Source organism: Podarcis liolepis (assembly GCF_965112155.1).
Source record: "Podarcis liolepis genome assembly, chromosome: 1".
Classification (NCBI taxonomy): Eukaryota; Metazoa; Chordata; class Lepidosauria; order Squamata; family Lacertidae; genus Podarcis; species Podarcis liolepis.
This window is the reverse complement of record NC_139554.1, coordinates 99595935-99617664: the sequence shown is the minus strand read 5'-3', so window position 1 is coordinate 99617664 and position 21730 is coordinate 99595935. Positions and strand designations below refer to the sequence as shown.

Genomic DNA, 21730 nt, shown 5'->3' with positions numbered 1-21730 from the left:
CTCACAGGGCTTCCATCTTGTCAGAAAGTACTTTTGGTTTTGTTAGCCCTCATCCAGTGTACCAAGGCATACAGGCATCATACATACAATGCATACAGCGTTGGTTAGGACCTGCATGCTCCCCTCCCCCCCCAAAAAAAAATTAGAGAAATATAGCTAAGCATTATCAACTTCACATATTGATGACACCAGGCTCCAAATCTCTACATAACTGCTCCCAACAGCTTCATATTGGAAGTTTAACTAGCTTTGGCAATGAAATGGTTCCCTATGGCAGAACTCCAGGGATTCATGGTATAATCACCTTATGCTCTCTGGATCCTGCCATAGGTAGGAGCAGAACCGTTGCAAAACAGAGCCTCTCAACTCTTTCCCACAGAGACAGCCTAATAAAACACCATAGTTCATTATATCAAAACCAGCCAAAATATTGAGTGGAAGCCACAGGGTTGCAGTCCTACCCCTCTCTCCATAAAGGTCAATGGGGCAACAGATTATGAGTCAGTCCGTGAAATGGGCCTGAACCTATCCTGGGAAGGATAAAGGAAGGATAAAGAGAATAGTATCTTCCAAGAGTTGCTGGAGCTGAAGCACCTTCCTCAAAAAAAAGTATTAGCAATCAGGTGGTAGCTGTTAAAAGCCTTTGAGTCCAACATCGGTTTTTAAGGAGTAGATGCAATACCATCTTCTTCTTCACGGCAGTATATCCTTTTCCTTCACACAGTGAGACATTCACCACACCCTAGGCCCACCTGACCACACCCAGCTCGCCTTTATTAGGCAAAGTGAGCAAATCAAGAAGGCTGACAGCTGCAACCACCTTGTTCACATTTTCAGGCCTCAAAAAATGAAACTGATCCCATAAAATGTGACCAGGTGGTGTGTTGGACACTTCATTTGTACCTGCCACAACCAGAACATTCAAGTTCTTGTGAAGACTAATACTTTTATAATTCAAGTGCTTAGCAAACATGTCACAGCAATCTTCAGGGGGCGCCAACATCCCATTTATCAGGAAAGATGTTAACAAACCTCTCACCACTCAGAAAAACTCTGCTGGACAGCTACTTGAGAGTGCAATAGAAGTGGCAAAAGAAGCTTTCTTTGCCATCCCTGTTGCCGTGAAACAGGCAGAAGTTTATGCTCTAGTACATGTTAAGTTGTTGGAAATAATATATATATCTGACATGTTCTTGGCCTTCTCTATTTCTGGTCCAGGGATTTGTGGGACAAGGAATAATTGTTACTCACTATTACAAAAGCCTTTCAGCTCAGCAAATCACAACATAGCAAAATGATATAGCATCTTAAAAACATTTTAATATTGAGTCACCAGGCTGTAAAGTACAGCAACTCAAAAAATGACATAAAACTTCGCTCTGCAAAGGCCTGTTAAATCAGAAGTAGGAATGTGGCCTTCTTGGTCATTGTTTGTTCTTCTTTTTATGGTTGGGGGGAAAGAATCTGATTATACTAACTATATAAACCATAAAATAAATCCTTACATAAAACTGAATATGAAATATACATACTGTTTTCCATGAGAAACCGGGTTTTGAAGTCATGACCCCACCATCCTACCAGCCTAAAAAGAAGGTAAAGGGGTAATAGCACAGTTGGTGACACAATAAAAATATTGTTGAATGAACAATATGACCAGTGTCAACAGACACAGAAATGTACATATGCTGATGAAGTTCTCTAGAGTCTGGCCTGGATGAGAGCTTCAGGGCCTTGAAAAGCTCAGCTCAATGAAGATACAAGCATTGCAAATTCATTTTTCCCCCCTGTTCAGAATAAAATCCAAGCTGGAGGAGCATTCCTGACTAATGCTAGCCCATCTGTTGCTCCCACACACAGACACACACCACCCAAAGTCCTGAAATGACAGCTCTGTGAGGTCCGGACAAGTTTCCACTAGGACCTCATCCCGCGACAGGAAGCATTTGCAACCAGAAATCATGGAGGCTCAATAATTAACAGCCATAAATGGCAAATTTCTGTCCAGACTTCTGCTGGCTGTGCAAAGCTGTCCAAGGCAGCCAAGGGATAGGGGAGGCCTGCAAATGATGAGGCAGCATATACAAAGATGGTTGAGGGGGAAGCCCCTTCCCACAGTGAACCCTCTTGGTCCACGGAACCTCTGCAGGGGGTGGACTTTCCAATCCAACTGGAGGATTTCAAGGCTGTAGCTCGTTTGTCTCAAATGCTTTATGTACAACCAGGAGAGAGCTCTCCTGACCACACAAGTTTGGGAGCAATTTCTGGCCATTTCTACAGGTGAGAAGGCCCTCAGAAGGTGCAGTGAAGTGACGTGAATCAATTAATGATATCAGTACAACACAAGAGCCAGTCATGTTGTGCTGCAATGACAGACACTGTATTCCATCCTGAGAATATATTCTAAGCAACTCATGAGTTGCAGTGGTTAGTCACAATGTGTGCCAGTGACTATTAGAATAAACTGTACCAAATAACATGTTGATTTTCTAAAACTTGTAATATTAATTTGGGGGGGGATAATAGATTCTTTACAATCCTCTCTAATCTATAATGGAATGTCATTATAGACAACAAAGTTGAGAAACATCACACTACTGCTTAGTATTATTATGGCCATTCAAATTTCTATTGAAACCACTAACAAAATAATAGCTTTTGGTTATGACACAACATGGAATTGTCAAAATAAATATATAAAGCATCGTAAAATTAATGCCTGAGAGATTTTGTTCATGATGCTTTGAATCACATATGAAAACATCAGCAACCGTTTTACAGTTTCAAGCTACATTTTATATTTTACCATAAAACACAATGTTAGTACATATTCATGTTATTGCAACATCCCAACTAATTCAATTTTGCAGGTCTTGCATCATTTTAATAGGGTTAGTACAGCAAAAAAACAAAAACTCAATGATCTTGATGCTTCACAGAATGACGTTCTAAACTAAGGTCAAAAACACCAGAGCAAATAAACACTCTTTCAGAATGTCTACATGGACAATATTAGCCTAACCATATGACAAATAAGATTCAGATCTTGGGTGCTGACTATGCTGAGGTCATTACACAACCCTAATTTTTCCTGTGGTGGTAGCTCTCCTGAGAGGGGAAATGGGACAAAATGATGTTAATGAAGGCCTTTTAGGGTCTCTGAACAACCTTTACATAAAATTCCAAAGACTGATTAGTAGCCTTCAAATGGGCTTCAAATCTCTCTGCTGTACAATCAGCAAAATGACCATCTAGCATACACTGTGAAAAAAAATGACATTTCTCATCTTCCACAACAAAAACACAAGGAAGGGGGAAACAGAAAGAGAGCACAATATATTGAGAGGGTGGAAATGAGGAAGTGCAAAATGTAGATGGGACGGGAAGAAAAATGGCAAGTAATAAAACCTGGGTGTTTATCAAATACACCAACAAAGCTAGCCTTTTATTCTGCTAATGCAGATTCAGGTATCAAGTCATAAAGTGTTCAATAGCAAAATGTCAACAAAAAAGATGGTTAACCAACATAAAGATTTCAGATAACTGAAAAATCTATTTTAACTCCCCAATTATTTCTGAAGGCTAATTTAGTCACTGCCTTGTGTACGAGATTTTTCAATTATCTGAAACTATGCATTATCCTTAGTGCTATGAACTACCATTTCTTTGGAATGTCAGGAGATAACAGCAAGACAGGACAGGTGGTATTGGGCAGAGGTCATTTGCAGGGGGACAACTGAGTGCTGAGACTGCTGCCTACACCTCCTGCCTTCTTCCATGAGCAAGAAAGCTTTCCCCAGAAAGGCAATATAACAGTTGGTTTGTTCCACACATTTTCTCATTAAGAAGGCAACATGTGAATGCATTCTGTAACCCTTGTGATAACCACTCAAAAGTAATCCATAAGCATTTTTGAGGATAGTGGATACAATAAAAATAAAATAAAGAGCAATTAAATCTCCAAAATGGAGATGTTAGGTTTCAGTGGTGAGCTTCTTGTTCTTTGTGTTCCCTGCCCCCACCCATCCTCTACCTTATCGCATGAACTGTTTCTTTAGAATCCCATAGACATAGCTCAGGTTATAGTTGCACTTAATTCTCAGTTGTTCTTAGTTGTACATTTGGGGGCATTCTACCTCCCAACTAATGACCTCCATAAACATTTATGACCTGAGAAGGGGCTGCAAATTGAAACTCTAAAGGATTATTGATTCTGGAAAGGGTGAGGGCAAACATAAAATTAGGGCTGACAAATTTCTGCAAAATATTAGCCTGTGATGATTTGAAATAGCTAAGGTCTTAAGACCTGACTATAATGGCTTTACAAATACATGTTTTTAAAAATAAAATATAGTAAAACTGAATAAGATGCTAAAGTAAAATTTATTGAGGAGCAAATATTTGGAATGCAAAATGAGTATTTATAATCCATTAACTATTTAGAATATCCTCAGTCTCTAGACACCGCAAACATGCTTAACATAAATGGCTTCTTCATTTTAGAGTTTGAATAACCATTTTGCAACAACTTATACTTGGTGGTCCCCCGGGCTTTGTGTCTTGATGTGATGCTACCCAAAAGGCAATTGATAGCTGGGGGTAGTAAAGACATGGGCTGGTTCTGTGCCCATAGTCGCCTTTGACTGGACTTGACTGTCCAGGGGTCCTTTACCTTTTACCTTTGCCTCTGTGCCTTAGAAGCCAACACATGCAGTGACCACTTTACTGACTGCTTGGTATCAGTATGAAGAGGCTATGTGTGCATGTGTTGGATTCCTTGCAAGACTTCTGATTGACTGGGATTCCAATGGCCATGGACCCCTATGTGAATACATATGGTGCCCTATATACTCTTGCAACACACTAAGAGCCTTTTAAATCTACTGTACATTATTTTAATGCTGTATTTTGTGTGTGTGTGTGTGTGTGTGTGTTTTAATTTTTGCTGGTTTCCATTTTTTGTTTGGTTTAATTGTAACTTTTTGTAAGCCACCCTGGAAACCTATTGGATGGACAGGAGGCAAATTAAATAAAGTAGCAAAACTAAACTGGAGTAATAGTGCACAGCTACAGCAGGTAATAATAGATGGAGAATACAGTTGTTGCCCAATTTCAAGGTGGTAATGTCGTATGATTAGAAATTAAAAGCATATTTCAGCAGCGTCTGGTTTTTAACCTACACAGCAAGCTCCCGTTTTGCTAGTCAAAGGCAGCAAGACAGAAAATTTCTGGAGAGCAAGAATTATGCCCGAAAGGATCATAATTTGCCCCCATTGCTTTCAAGCACGGTTACGCTAGGGAGCAATCCCATCAGTAAAAGTTTTGTGTGTTTTTATCTAGCTCAAGATTTCCTTTCACATCTGTGTGCTTACAGTGAAGCACTGGGCATTCAAAACTTGACTTGTTTCGTTTGTAGTTGCATTAATGATGCAAGAGCGTGGGATATAATGATTGCTATGTATATGCGGTGTAGACATCAAAGGAGATCCAGTTTAAAGAACGTAAGGGTGGGGGGAATCCTTTGACCTTTGCTTCTGAATAACAGATGAGCATGCTCCTCATTTATAATTTATAACCCGGAGGATCACAAGGTTCATTTGTGTTCTAGGGAGGGAAGGATCCCATCCACACCGACTACTGATTTATATTTTATTTTTTTAAAAAAGAATGAACAAAATTGGGCTTTTATTTATGTGGCTTGAGTTTCAGGGCAAACCTTCCTGTCCATGGGGATAGTCTGTGCATTCCCCACACACCATCAACAAGACAGAGAAGCAAATGAATGGCAGCAGGTGAAACACCCTATAAAAAGGGCAACTTTTCTATAGCGCTGTAGTTCATAAACATTCTCATCATGAGCTTTCTCTGCTCCATCACACTTGTCTTTTTCCTGCTCAGCTTTGAAAGAGGCACCCTCAGAATTTATGATCACCACTTATAAAAGTGCAGTCAATGCCTGCAAAGCTTACAAGGGCAGGCTTTGCAGAGCAGAAATGGGCAGAGATGGTCATGTCGCACTCTGGACTCATACATACTTTCATTTGTCCCATGTTGTCTAGACATGGGTCTGAGAGGTTCTTCTTTTGCCTTGCCAGTTCCCGCGGCAAAACCCGATGTTTACTGCTGAATCAGAACAAACGTCAACTGAGTCTTCTACGGATTGACGTTTGTTCTGATTCAGCAATAAACTGTGGGTTGCTCCAGGGAAAGTGGCAGGACAGAAGAAAAACTCTTGGATCCATGCCTAAAAATCATGGGAGAAATGGAAGAAATAGCGGGACAAAGGAAGTGGAGCTGAGCTATGCTGAAGCACTGCTGCACCTGGAAATAGGAATACCGTAGTTTTTGCTCCATTACACGCATTTTTTTCCTCCTAGAAAGTAAGGGGAAATGTCTGTGTGTGTTACCCGCTGAATGGGGAGGAGAGAGAGACAGAGTGCCTGCTTCTTTAAAGGAGCAAAGCGGGAGGGAAGGGGAGGGGAGCCGCTTACACTCATGTAAGCAGCTCCTGTCCGGTTGGCTCCTTTAAAGCAAGCAGGCACTCTGTCCCTCTCTCGTCCCCACTCAGTGGCTCTTCTCCGTTTGCTGGAAATAGCAGGAAAGATTTTCAGCTCGCTAAGGGGGCGGGAGGAGGGAGAGAAGCAGAGCCTGCTTGCTTTAAAGGAGCAAAGCGGGAGAGGAGCCGCTTACACGAGTGTAAGTGGTTCCTGTCCAGTTGGCTCCATTAAAGCAAGCAGGCTCTCTGTATCTCTCTCGTCCAGCTTTGCTGGAAATAACAGGAAAGATTTTCAGCTCGCTAAGGGCGGGGAGGGAGGGAGGGAGAGAAGAAGAACCTGCTTGCTTTAAAGGAGCCTACCGGACAGGAGCCGCTTACACTCATGTAAGCGGCTCCTGTCCGGTAGGCTCCTTTAAAGCAAGCAGGCTCTCTGTCCCTCCAGCAAAGTTTTTCAGCTCGCTAAGGGGGGGGGGGAGGAGGGAGAGAAGCAGAGTTTGCTCCACACGTGCTCCTTGTCCCTTGAGTGCTTTTCCTTCCCTCCCCACTTAAAATGTGGTTACAAAGCACAGATCCACATGGATCCTCAGGATTTTTGCACTGGGTCACCCCAAATTCACCATCAGATCACATAGCATGTCCATGGCTACAGTTTGCACCAAAAAAAGCACACACCCACTGTTGCCTGGGGCCGCAGTGGTGCAAAAACGTGGTTACAAACATGGATCCACATGGATCCTCAGGATTTTTGCACTGGGCTACCCCAAACTCACCATCAGATCACATGTCTGTGGCCACAGCATGAACCACAAAAATCATACATCCACTGTTTCGTGTAGAATTTTTTTTTTCTTGTTTTCCTCCTCTAAAAACTACATGTGTGTTATGGTCGGGTGCGTGTCATCGAGCGAAAAATACGGTAGCTATTTTCCCTCCCCTTTCCAACATACATTTTGTCACTCTTCCAGAGTTTTAACCTACATCACATGGCTTTCTAAGGAACAAGCCACATGAGATTTGTAAAATACATAGCTTAAAACTGAAAAACCAAATAAAAACAATGATATACTACTACACTGTTATACTACTTGTGTTTAAGGAAGATCTGCAGGGGTGGTGCTATAGGTTGAGGGTCTTTTGTGTTAAACTTTTCTTGCATGTCTAATTATCAGTTGTGTCCAATCTACATACTACACATCCTTGCAGTTCATTATTAGCAGATTTCTCTCTTAGAATGCTGTAGCTATCCTATAGTTCTATGAAAATGTTGTAAACAAAAATATCTAGAGTTAACAATAGTCAAATAATGAGACATTTTCATTAGAAGCAAAACATTTTTTTTCCTATTTAGCCTTTTGTGCAGCCCAGGAACAAAATTTAATGAGAGAAAAATAATGCTTAAAAAAAAATGACAAAAAAACCCCGGTGACTGGCATAACTATCTTGACTTGGTTGTGGCATGTTAAATGCCACAATTTGGAATAATTGTTTTACCCAAGAAGTAACTGGATGTCCTTTCTGATTGCAGCTTTTATTTTCACGTTCGGTAGAGAGTTTAATTTAACGGTTGTAGCAAATGCACTTTGTACATGAAAAACGCATTGGCTCTTTGGTCAACCAAGTGCAAGGTGATTTACTGCTGATGGGGATTTGAAAACAGAGGGTGCAGATGTCCTCTTTAAAGATATATTTTTTTCCTTGTTAGTCTTTTAGATTCAGTTCAACTGGGAATACACCAATCTCTGAGCATGTCCCTCCATATTACCCCTCCAGGTCAAAACAAAGGGAGATTGAGTTCACTTTTATAACAAGATACAAGTTTTCTGTGCTCAGAGTATGTGAAAGAGAAATAGCCATTATACTGGGAATCCAATCAGGGCTTGTTGAATTCATACAGAACTCCTCTGGAAGCCTCTGAGGCTTTTGTGATGAGGAAAGGTAATTTCATTCACAGAGAGCAGGCAGAGAAAAAGTATGAGGAAGCTGCAAAAAGAATTGAAGTCTAAATTACATCCTAAGAAAATATCTTACCCAAACCAACCCCTCTAAGGCTAATGAAGTTGAATTAAAACTGTTAAATCAGCTTATGATCAACTGTTACTGCAGAGTGTACATATATCACTTTTATTTAACTACATCTACAGAGAAGAAAGGGGAGGAGAGAATACAGCCAGAAATACTTTGGAACGGCTATTGAGAGTATCAATCCACTGCTTTCATTCAGAAATTAAAAATCAACCTGGGAGACAATTTATTCCTACAGATTATTAATGAAGTACGCAGTAATTATTCTAAAAGTATTGGGGGGAAACCAATACCATAATAGTGAAAAATTATAAGACAATGCCTTGCTGCTTTAAAAAGCCTGTGAAAATGTGATAAAACTTTCTAGAGTGCCTCAAAAAGATTAAAGATAACACATGTGCTCTTTCAAAGATGCAACTTCTTCCTTAACGTTGTTAGTTGCTGTTGACTCTCATGATAGTTTGTAAATCACTTTGTCTTTCTTTAGCACCATGAATTAATTCACAAAGACTATGTAACTATGCAGAGTCCTTGTAATGCATCCATCGAAATAAGCAATACTAAAGGGCCCTACATTTCTGAACAGAGAAAATGATATATATTTCTACTAGACATCTGCTATATTAGACAGAAATTAAAGAATATATTAACTGGGTCAAGAATTGCAAGTAGCATTTTGCATTGCCTTCTAAGCTGAATATACTGTACATCTCAGAAATCAATAGAAAGCAGTGATGCAAAATTATATTAAATTAAAAATACTTTCCAGTGCTAATAATGCAATAATAATCATTTCCCCCAGTAAGGTTTAGGCATAGCCAAATAGAAAATTTTTAATGCACACGTCTTTCACTATGTTAAAAGAGCTAGAATCAAATATAGAAAAGCACCCAAGAATAAATTCTCCTTATTACAAGGTGATCTTTTCTGTTTACCTTGTGACAAGGATCATGCATATATTAAGCTTGCTTATTGTCCCACATTATACAGAATCGTACAATAATACAAGCCAATATACTTATTATGGCTTGGTTTTTGTATCAGTCACATGCTGAATATTTAAGGTTGCCCTGTTTTTGCTATACATATACCGTAACTTTGAAAATGATTACACTTCTTGCGTTGTGTAAAATAAACCGAACAAAATAGCTCTCTCTTTTTTTTGAAATTTGTACTCCTTACTAGCTCCAGATGTTTGCAGAACTTTAGATTATTCTTATTCAATTCTCTTGACAGTTTTGGGCATCCTTGACAACCTCTTTCTATCAAATTCCCAAAACAGGTAGTTGTGATCTTTGACTTCTCATGTGCATTTATTGAGAAAGAGGAGCTGAGTGTTGGGTGGATATACAGAACAGAAACTGATGAAAGGCCTACATATTCAGCACAATATGGTTTCTTAGCTTATGTTAATAGGGAATTGCCTCCAGTATAAAGATGAACTTCAATAATGACTCATAATGTGACTATAGAAACTTCTTCAGTCAGCATTCAACAACCTGATGCTTGTGTGTGAAGCTGTATTGTGAAGCCTCTCTTTATGATGCATCTGCCTCCCCAAAGAGATTGTGATAATTTCCACGTTGATACAAGACTTTTCAAATCTCCCACACAGAAAAAGCCCAAACTCGTACGCCGTACACATCCCACCTAGTTTCATCTTAGCTTTGACTAGTTTCCAAAGAGGCAGATGTGGAAGTAGTGCTGCATAGTACTCTACTCTGCCTGTTCTGTGAAAGGACTTCTAGAAATCTGGATAGCTTAGCTATAGAAAAGTGCCTGAAAGGGACAAAGGTAAAAAGATAATATAGATCAACTGTGCAACATTCTACATGCTTAGGGGTATACATGTAAGAGCAGGTAATGAAACCTCAATGGAATCCCAATGGAATCCCATAGAATAAAATAAGCTAGGGGCATTTTTGAATGGGAAAGGCTTAAGGAACTCAATGCTCACCACTTCTACACTCAAGATTGCAGCCTCTTGAGGCTGTTTTTCATCCACAAAACTTTACATGAATGTGTGCATGACATGTAGGTGCCGCACACTTTCTTAATGTTCCCTCTAATATTTTTTTTAAAAAATGCCCTTGGATATTTGCCATTCACTAGGAGAATCCAAGAATTAAACCCTGCAGGCCTATTTTGTGTCTAGATTGGCCTAATCAATCACATCTCCCAAGACAATGTCCCATTAAACCTAATTAGCCAAAGCCTTTATTCCTAAACTGCCTCTACTCAGGGGAAGTTTTAACTTTTGGTTTTCAAATGAGCTAGAGGCACTTAAAATGCTCTCCCCTCTTCATTTGGCAGCAAAAATAGCTTATTTTTGAGCACAGTCAAGGGTACTTTAAGAAGTTGGTGTAAAATTTTGATACAGCCCATGAACATTTTAATGTTATCTTGCAACATTATATGAGAAATGGGTAGCTGCTCAGATGAGAAATTCACTTTCTTTCCTTTTGTGCAAAGTCTCAATACAAATGCCGTCTAAACCACCAGCATCTAAATAGTTAGAAACCATTTCCTTTATTAGCTTTGTAAATTACTGTCATTAGAATCCCCTTGCTCTGCTTTCACATGACCCTTCTTAAGAAACAATTACAGTCTATCAGTAATAGAAGCAAATCTTTCCAAGGACATCCTCTATATTACCACTAAATTTTTTCATCTCATTCCAATGACAACAACTTTTAGGGATGTTAATCAAAGCTGACTTGGTTACACTCTTGAAATAGAAGCCTTTCAGGTCAAGTCATTTATTTATTATCAGAATAAATGTGTGCGTGTTTGTGTGTACACAGATAACATTTCATTGTAAAAGTCATGACATCTCTCCTGTTTCAAATCCCACTTCAAATAAGACATTTTCCAGAGCACGTGACAGTGATGCCCTGTTATGCTTTTGACACAGCATCATTGAAGCCATGCAGTTGCTTATTTCTCTTTCTAACCCTGGTGCAGGTTAGCCACACATGAAGGAAAAAACATACTTATGAACTGTAGTCTGAAGCAGAAGAATAAAAGAATAAAGCACAAGAATGAAAGCAATTCACCTCGTTGACAGCCAAGAAGTCATCTGAATGTATTATAAGCTTTCCTTCAAACCAGGAGCCTGCTGTGCAAGGTATGTCTCTCCCTACCCACCCCACCACCACTAAACTTTGAATAGCTGTTTATTTCTATCATTTTTTTAAAAAAAAAGATTGATGGTTTTAAAACATGTTTCTTCTCGGTACAGCTTCCCACCAAAATATCGCAGAAAACTCTGTTTTATTTCAAGACCCTACCTGCTGGTAAGCCTGTGATAAGTTTAAGACTTCATAATAAATCCTTTCATTTTAATACTAGGCGGTGTACTGTTTTGCTTTAATCCTCTGCTGAAGCTTATCTATTATTCTCTTGCCTGCTTTACATATATTTTATAACCCTTTCATCTTTTTGAATTGTACATTTTGAAAGCATTCAGCTTAGGAAAAGTTGTTCCCACCCCAGAACTCAATTGCTCAGAAAAAAAGACTTTTGTTGTGCTGCCTGAACCACGAAGCTGCAACAGCAAACATGCTACCCCTACCCTGGCTTCAGGACATGCCTTACTTAAGGCAAATTAATGATCATAAATATCCTGCCATGGATACCTACCATAAGCTAAAGACATTAATGATAGCATCGCATGGCAGTAAGTCAGCTGTCCCTCACTTTGATCAGCCTACGTTTCGGAGATGCTAAAAACATAATGATGCTTGTCTTTTTACTCCACATCCAACCACCAAAATTTACACCTCTGAATTCCCATAGCCCTTGCATTTCTGGCTACTAGTCCATATACCGTATTTTTCGCCCTATAGGGCGCACCGGCCTATAGGGCGCACCTAGTTTTCGGGTGGGGGAATCAAGGGAAAAAATATGATTCCCACCCCCCGCAGCTCTGGGAGCAGCGGACAGGGAATTCCCCCACCTCATAGAAAAGCCCGCAGAAGCCGCACACCCTTTAAAGAGCACGCGGCTCCTGCAGGCTTTTCGACTCAGCTTGTGGTGCTGGCGGTGGGGGGAAGCGCTGCTTTCCCCTACTGCCAGCCTCAAAGCCGGGTCGGGGAGCAGCGCTTAGGCACCGCGCGCCTTCCCGCTGCCCCCCCCCAGCTTGTGGGGCTGGCGGTGGGGGGAAGTGCTGCTTTCCCCCACCGCCAGCCTCAAAGAGCAGACTCTCCTGGCTTCAGCAAAAGCAACGCAAAGCCTCTGGAGCACAGGCCTCGGAGGCTTCACGTTGCTATCGCTGAAGCCAAGGAGCCTGCATTCGCCCCATAGGACGCACACACATTTCCCCTTCATTTTTGGAGGGGGGAAAGTGTGTCCTATAGGGCGAAAAATACTGTATCGAAATACTATTTACAATCCCACTGCAGACATCGCAGTAAGATCAACTTTCACAATGCACATAACTCACAGTTCAACACACATTTATGACATGAACAGGGAGCATTCTCACATCAGCACATGGTTGCTACAGGGAAATACCTCTCAGCTGCCATAGTCTATGATGAGCTAGTCATATATACCTGCTGTCATGCATAGACGAAAGTTTGTAGATAGCATATACTTTGCTACAACAGAATGTGGTAATAGCCACCAATCTCAAAATTGGATTAGATAAATTTTTGGAGGATAAGGCTATCAATGGCTACTACTCATTATGATGACTATATACGCCTTCCAGGATAAGAGGCCTCCGAACACGAGTTGCTGGGTAGGAGGGTTGGGGAAGCTACAACAATAGCAGAGCTCTATTGCCCCTAAGTCCTGCTTTTGTGCTTCTCAGAGTCATTTACTTTGACATGATGGGAACCTGAACTAGGACTTCAATCTAATCCAGGAGGGCTCTTCTTCAAAGTGTTAACGGGCTGAACTAGAACTTGCAAGTTTAGTTCTTTTGAATTCACCCTATAGAATATAACACCATGAATGTCTCCCTTGTTCTTTTATAAAGGCAATGGTGTCCAAATGAGAGGTGCTGGAACTGAGTTTTGCTTGCTGTGTCCAGATCAGCAAGAGTTGTTCAGATCAGCCTATTCACTTCCAGTTGCTAGCCTTTTGTCACCTTTCCCTTTTTTGCTTTCTCTTACCCCTGACTCTATACGAATAAAGGTTCTGTTCTCTCTCTCTTTACAAAGCACCTATTTCCACCATCCCTCAAGATTATTTTGAGAATCATTTAGTCCATAAAGCCTTTCCTGCATTACCATAAGCAATGGCTTTAGAGTGCTTCTTTCTACTAGTTAATACACTTCTGACCTTTCCTAACTACTCCTTTATATCCTTCAGTTCTGCTTCATCCAACTTGCTTAGAACACATGGCACTCGATGTGTCCTCACTTTAGTATCTTTTCATATCTAGCACTATGTAAAAGGATAAAATATCCCCTCTTCACTTTTCTCAAATTATGCACAATTTTATATATATCCCCTCCCTATTAATTTGCATGGTCTTGAAATCATGTTCAGCAGCCTGAAGTTTCCAGGCATTTAAAATAATAATAATAATGGTATTCCTTTAGCTATCATCTCACCCTCTAAAAGAGAGGCTGGTGTTAAGAGACATTTACATTTCAAAATGTGTGGTTCAGCAATTTTAAAATTGAGACCTTCCAGACCCAATCTATACCTAGCGACATATTGCTGCTTAATCTATTTACTCTAAAACCTTTTACACAAAGCTTCTGATGTGTGGGGATTCATTAAATTTGTCATCTGAAAGTGATATTTAAGATATGAGTACCTCACCAATATCTTTAGTGAAGATAGATGCTAATTATTCATTTGGTTCTGGCAGGGATCCTGCTTTTAATGCTTTTCACCTTCTTATTGTTTGATTATAAAAAAGGGAAAGAAAGCCATAACTTACTGAGCCATTCTACGAACCACTATGAACTGACATCACTTTATAGGATTGACTTTTAGAGTCTCACCACTGGAGCAACTGGTGCCATTTCTGATATGCTGGGAGGGGTTGTTCCCTTCCTGTGATGTAATACAGCTGCACTGATTTGACTGAGGCACTCAATTGGCCCCGCTGTTTACCTGTGTACAAATTATTGTGATGTCTGTGACCAGAAAACCCACTGCATCTCATATATGCAGAAATCAGTTGCCATTACTGAGGGTTGGGACATACTCTGCCTAGTGCTATAGTAGCCAGTTTCCCTCAATTTGATAGTACGGGGCTTGAACATCTACCCTTGGTCTTATATGTATCTGTATGTTTATAGCACTGTGCATAACACATAAATGCATAGGGCAAACATTTTGTGTAACAAGAATTCCTGCAATTGCAGTCATGAGTTTCTGCATGTACCCTGTTCATTAGATTATGTGTGCCCATAGGACTGAAGTTGCTCAAACAGGAAATCTGCGAACAGGTGGAAGAAATGCAGTAATGGCATGAGCTTCTGTCTGAATCAGACCTAGCTGGGATAGAAAAAAAGCATTAATATGCTGGATATACACAACATGTTCTACTCTTACATGCTTCACATGTTGAACAGCTCAGCATTGCATTGAAAATAAGTGCTGGGTTTAAGAATGGAAAAATGTTTGAGATGCAGGAGTTCATAATATGAGTCCCCCCATCTCAAATAAGGTTGATCAAAGGTTCCTTTGAGCTTTCTCCAGCTAGATGGGGATAAGTGTTTGTAGCCAGAGACTGGGCCCTTTCAATTGTTGCTGTCAGGGACTGGGCAGAGGAGGAATGGTGGAGATCACATCCCCATCCTGACCCTTCCAGGGAGGAGGAAGAGGAAGACAGTATAAATTTACAACAGTGGTTTGTGGGAGGTCACAGCTCAGAGGCATATGAGGGGGAAAGTTGGGAAATAATGGGAGAGAAGGAGGAGGAGAGGGAGGAAGCGGAGCGACAGCTGACTGACAAAAAGTGTCATTTGAAAGCATCCCAGACCCTCCATCTCCCAGAACCCAGCGAGCCTTGAAAGTAGGAGAGCAAAGAGCTCAAAGACAGAAGGAACGTAGCAACACCTGCAGAAGTGATGAATGAGGAAGTGGGAGAGATGGGGTGGTGGAGATTCACTCAGGACAATGCCATTATCCAAGAGGCTGGGTTCTATACCTCTCTCTGTAAATATTGAATAAGAAAGGATGGTAAGAAACTTTTTCTTGTCTTTATGCTTTCCTGGGCAACCAGCCAGGAGCAGCTGACGGTATCCTGACAAGGGCTTCTAAAATAGAAAAAGAGGTGCCAGTATACTCACCATGAAGTTACAGTAAGTGCCACACTTTTTAATAACAAAAAAGAGGTGCCAGTACTATGTACCCTTGGGTATCCCCTGAAAAAAACACTGGGTGTAGAGATGAAGAAGGGGAAGGAACAGGTTAACAATGTGTCTCCAAAAACATAATTATGGGAGTGACAGGACTCTACACTTTTTTGAACTAGAGCTGTGTACAAATGGACTCTAGAAATTACCCACCTTATTTGTAAGTAGAGAAAACGAGGGACCCATTTCACTAAATCTCTTTGGAGAGGAGAAAGAGAAATTCTCCAACAATTTATTGGAGGTGTAACTCACTATTACCAGTGACAGTAGCAAAGCATATTTTTTTCCAGCCCCAAAGGTATTGTGGCTGCTTTTGCTGCAACGAGTGGAAGCAGCAGCAACTGCCTTAGTAGATGTGGCTTGCTGGGCATCACAAAAGCGGAGAAGAGTATTAGGAGGAAATTCGGCAAAGCAGCCTTCAGAAAAAAATCTCAGAAATTTTATCAGAAAAATGTCTTCTGTGAAATATGGCAACAGCTCTATATCAATTATTTTCACCAAATACAATTCATTCTTTTTTCATAATTCCTCACGTAACTATTCTTTTAAATTATAGCTTTTTTGTCTTTGTTACCATATTTTAAATTGTCATGAGCTGACCCATGATAACTATTATTATTTAATTGAATTTATATAATACCCTATACCTGCAGGCTGATCGCCGAAGAATTGATGCTTTTGAATTATGGTGCTGGAGGAGACTCTTGAGAGTCCCATGGACTGCAAGAAGATCAAACCTCTCCATCCTTAAGGAAATCAGCCCTGAGTGCTCACTGGAAGGACAGATCCTGAAGCTGAGGCTCCAATACTTTGGCCACCTCATGACAAGAAAAGACTCCCTGGAAAAGACCCTGATGTTTGGAAAGATAAAGGGCACAAGGAGAAGGGGACGACAGAGGACGAGATGGTTGGATAGTGTTCACGAAGCTACCAGCATGAGTTTGACCAAACTGTGGGAGGCAGTGGAAGACAGAAGTGCCTGGCGCGCTCTGGTCCATAGGGTCACGAAGAGTCGGACACGACTAAACAACAACAACAATACCTGAAGGTCTTAGGGCAGTTCACAAGATAATATTGCAGAATAAAAACACAAAATACATAAGCAAAATATATATAAGCTGAAACAGCCAAATAACCCCCCTCAAAACACATAAAAACCTTTAAAAACAATTCATTTTTGTAAAAAAATAAATAAAAAAAATTAAAAACACAATTTAAAAGCAATTTAAAAGAATGTTAACAGTACTATCTGCTGGGCAGCAGCAGTTCTTTTGTAGTCTGTCTTGTGGAGAGAAGCAAGAGGCCAAAGATACAATCTGTACAAATAAAATAAATACAAATAAGCTAGAACGGTATCCTAGACTGATGCTTATGTGCTCACTGGAACACTTTTCCAGCTAGAATCTGTTTCAATATTTTTATGGATGTCATTGAACATCTAATGGCTATCAAACAGTATAGTTCATATATTCCTCTCTGGAGCTCCATGTCCAAACAATTGATGGTGGCCTGTAAGAATGGTAGAGCCATCTATAGTCTATCATCACACATCAATACACTTGTTACTTCTAGGAATATTTCCCAGTCTAGGAAAATTGGGTTCCCTGTGTTTTTCAATAATGTGCTGAACTGGAAGCATGGAAATTCCCATACAGATATGCTTCGCAGCCCCTAACTTATTCACTGATTTTTTTTATCCTATCAAGGATCTCAGGCTATCATACATGATTTTTCCCTCCCAGCCCACACCCCATTTTTACTTTTATAACAACAGTATCAGGGAATATGGCTAGCCCAAGATTACCCAATAAGCTTCAGGACTGAGTAGAAATTTGAACTTTGTCACTCCAGTTTCAGCTAAAGACTAGCCATTACATCAGTCCGGCTTTCACAAGATACATTAATAACATCACCATTTGCTAAGATGCAATTGTGGTTTCTAGGGCTTGAAAAATACAAGGCAAGACAGCGAATACTTGAATGTTCCAGAAATGTAAAAAAAAAAAAAAAGGTTTGTAGCTAATTGTGTTGTTTTATGCCCTGTGTTTTTGAAAAAATATAAAGTGCATATCTGATCCAAAGCAAGATAAATTACATTAGAGACCAAGATTGCATCTTAATACATCTTGTTAAGTCGTATTAAATATTAAACTTCCTTGACAGGTGGACAAGAATAAGGACTCTTCTGTGGCTTACCCCATTGGCATTTTGTTTAAAGAAAGCTATAATTTACAGCATACATTGTAATTTAATAAATTTCAGAAAAATTACTTTCCTATAAATATCAATAAAGTGAAGAGAATATGAAAGATGAGAAGTTATAAACAAATCTATAATGGGCAGGGGAAAGGGTAGCCATAAGATTGGTCATTGGATGAAAGCAATTGATCAAATCATTTAAATGGCATCAGGAAGATCAAGTGGATAGGAATTTAATTACTTCTTTAAGAGGAGGCTAAAAGGCAAGGAAATGAAATCTTAATACCAGTTTATATGTTGGAATGACCCTGTATGGCCACTGGGTGTCATCCTTGATTCAAACGAGGAGTAAAGACCTTCCAGACACAGCATAACACCTGCAACTTCAACAGCAGTTAAATTCTACTCTATTTGATTGTATGGGATACAGCAAATTGTTCTGCATTTAAATCAGCTATAAAATGGAATACTCTGACATAGACAAATTCACTTTTGTCTCACTCCCTTATTTGGAGACCTGGAACATCCTGGTGACATAGGAAGCAAAAAGCAGAAAAACACAAGGATGTGATTGCTCGAAATCAATACGAGGACTAATCTTAAAGTTCCAAATAAATGCTAAATACTAAGGCTAATTTTGAAGGTTTCACGTTTCCCATGGTACCCAGATTTAAACTGTATTTGCTTTCCTAGATTTCCCTCCCCATTGTTTATGTTTGAGCATGGAAGGACATGAGAATTACTAGTTTATGTGACTGAAAAAAGCATGCTGTACACTGATACTACAAAATACTTGTACTACTAAGATACTCCAGCAGACATGACATTTCCATTGCTTTGTTCTGCTGTGTGTCTGTATTGCGTCTCGTTTTTAGTTTTAAAGATTGCACATACAGTTCAGCAGGTGTACAAATCCACATTATTACCATTATTATGCTTTCAGAAATTATGGCAAAACATAGCCTTTTTCAGTATTTGAAATAAAGGGAATCATTGTATAAGTGGCGTTTAACCTTTTATGCCAAATAATGTTGGAAATCCATAGTTAATAGCTCCGCTCCACAGACTATACTGTCAGTCATAGTTTATTATGAATATCCAGGAAAGGTTGATCTAGAATATAAACCTAGTCAGCATATGCTACAGTTCTTTTGCATTGCAAAGGCATGGTCTATGCAGCTTTGACTAGTTTCTTAAATGGGGAGGTACAAAAAATCCTTTTCCAGAAGGCATCAGGTCTGGCAAAACTCATGCCCCTAAATGTTGTGGGCTGAAGAGATGAGGCATTGAGGTCCCAGAGCATCAATGTTTTACATAATAATGGTAAGTAAACAGTTTTCCAAAACTGTCTAATAATTCAAGTATGCTCCTCCATCTCAGACCCATCACTTCATTCCCTATCCTCCAACTCAGGATAACAGAAATAGATCCAGGCGGTCGTTTGCTAGGCAAAAGTTATCTATGTGCAGGTGTTGTTCATTTTATCGGAGCTTGTCTTTAGCTCTGAAGAGCCTTCCACATCCTCTTCAGAAAAGGAGTACTGTTTCAGTCTTAGCATGTTACTTGGGGGACCTGGAGGATGGATGCTTTCCTGACCACTCAATGCTGAGGGATGAGACTCCAAAGCCTTACTCTGCACAAGTATCTCAGCTGAAAGGTCCAACAATAAGGTGCTTTTTATCTGCGTTGAGATCCCCTGATTTAAACAAAAGAATCGAGGGGCCGTGCTTGAGACTAGACATGGGGACTGCTAAAACACCACAAACTCATCCTCAGATGTGGATGAGTCTAAATTTGATGGCAAAATATGTTACTTGTCGTCGTCTGAGAGTCATGTGTTACTCACGATGGAAGATGTGAAGGGGTTCCAGACTCCCTCTCTAGGTCTGTGGATTTTGGACCTTCTCCAAGTCTACAAAAGGCTGCAGTCTACAAAAGCCGTGTAGGAGAATTGACCACACCTTCCCTAGCTCAATTGAGCTAACACTGTAACCGTGTGTCTACTCACCTGGAACTGGGACAGTCCACCGCCAAAGCATGTGTGTGTGTGTGTGTGTGTGTGTGCGCGCGCACACACACACACACACACACACACTACTGTTAGGAGGTGCTGAAGATCCTGAATACTAGCTAGCACACACCCACTAGTGCTCCGACAGCAGCTACTGCTGAGCTTGATGAGCAACATGCACACTGAGCTGTGAGAAGCAGTGAATCTTTTCCTAGATGCCTTTCCCATTGTTTTGATGCTCAGCTTGCCTTCACCAGAGCAACAGAAAGGCAATTGAGGTGTGGAAGGGAAGGGGCCAGAGAGAAAGACTATAGAATTTTATTTTATTTTTTAGAACACTCAGGGGTGGGGGGATGCAGAGAATTTGGCTCAGAAGCAGATGGAAATAATATTAGCCAGAAATTTAATCAAGGAACCTTTGGAAAGGACTGAAGTGGTCGTGGGGAGAGAAACAAGCACCAGTCACAGGTAAGAAGCTGACTGAGAGATTTTAAAAAATCAGGAAAGGCCGAGGTGGAGAGGCTAACCTCACACACAATAATGAAGTCAAGGAAAAGGACAAAATACACAGGCCTGGGGAATCGGGCACAGACAACAGTAGACCTAGATCAAATGGTCTGCTCCAAGCAAAGACAGGAAATGAACCGAGGCCTCAAAGAGAGGGAAAGGCAACAATTTCATTCTAAGTTATAGAGTTTCTTTCCTTTGAGCAGTAGGGGGAGCTAAGCCTATAGGAAGAAATTCAACACCCAAGGGAGAAAAAACACATTACAACAAATGCTCCTAAAATAGAACGTTTCACAATTTACACTTTAGTCATCTATGTGATGGTTCTTGGATCTTTCTGTCCCAAAGAAAGCTGAAAAGGCTTCCTCCCGGAGCATTTTTAAAACAGACCTGCAAATTTCAAACAAGGTTACAGGAGAGTAGTGGCTGCAAGCATTTTATACACCCAATAGAACATAATTGGCATTGCTAGTATTCTGTGAGAAACAATAGCCTTGTAACCCCAACTATTTTTATTTCTTTAATTTGGATGATGGAAATTGCAGGGGGGGTGTAATATTTCTGTCATGCTCCCTTTGTGCATAAATTACCAAAGACAGTATAAGAAGATCCATGAAATACATTTATACGGGACAGGAGAGGTGACAGACAAGTGAAAGAAAAACAAAGAAAATAGTTTTAAAAAGCAACAAACTTCTTGACATTTCTCTCAAGCAAATCAGAATCTCCAAGAATCAGCTTGTAAATTGCTGTTATCTCCCATAATGAGTTCTTCTCAATTAGAAGTACTAAAAATGATTCCAAGAATTAATCAGAATTATTGTGTCTAGACTGTTGTGAACAATATTATCTGTCTAGACAGCCTTGCTTATAATGCAATTGTGCTTGTACCATAACTACTTTTACTCTGAGATTTAGACTTCCGAATTCTAGCTCATATCAATATATAAACCAGCAGTGTCTTAAAACATTATCACTAGAAAGAAATATTTACATTTGTTAAGATCTTTTAAAATATATAATGCTACTATTCTTAAAGAATGTGATGTACTGAAAAATATTTGTTTTCATGCAGCAAGCGTACCATCGAAGAGCACTTAATTTTCATAGATTATAAAGGCTTTGATAATGCATATCTTTGCCTAATGCTTCCAACTTTATAGTTGGATA

General features: G+C 40.0%; 1 protein-coding gene and 1 long non-coding RNA gene across 8 annotated transcripts in view; one reads left to right on the top strand and one right to left on the bottom strand.

The window, feature by feature from the left end:
* The window catches only part of KYNU (kynureninase), an 84544-nt gene that overhangs the window by 7534 nt on the left and 55280 nt on the right, over positions 1–21730 (bottom strand). For all 6 annotated transcript variants that reach the window (XM_083494840.1, XM_083494844.1, XM_083494843.1 and 3 more), the window contains one exon: positions 1533–1585. In XM_083494840.1, coding sequence (XP_083350966.1) covers positions 1533–1585 — 53 coding nt within the window. The remainder of the gene's footprint in view (positions 1–1532; positions 1586–21730) is intronic.
* On the top strand, positions 11483–13459 carry LOC310703331. 2 transcript variants are annotated; one of them, XR_014524078.1, is made up of 3 exons: positions 11483–11645; positions 11760–11814; positions 13335–13459. It is a non-coding gene; the product is annotated as an uncharacterized lncRNA (long non-coding RNA). The 2 variants fall into 2 exon arrangements; XR_014524079.1 differs by lacking the exon at positions 13335–13459 and having other exon boundaries at positions 11760–11868.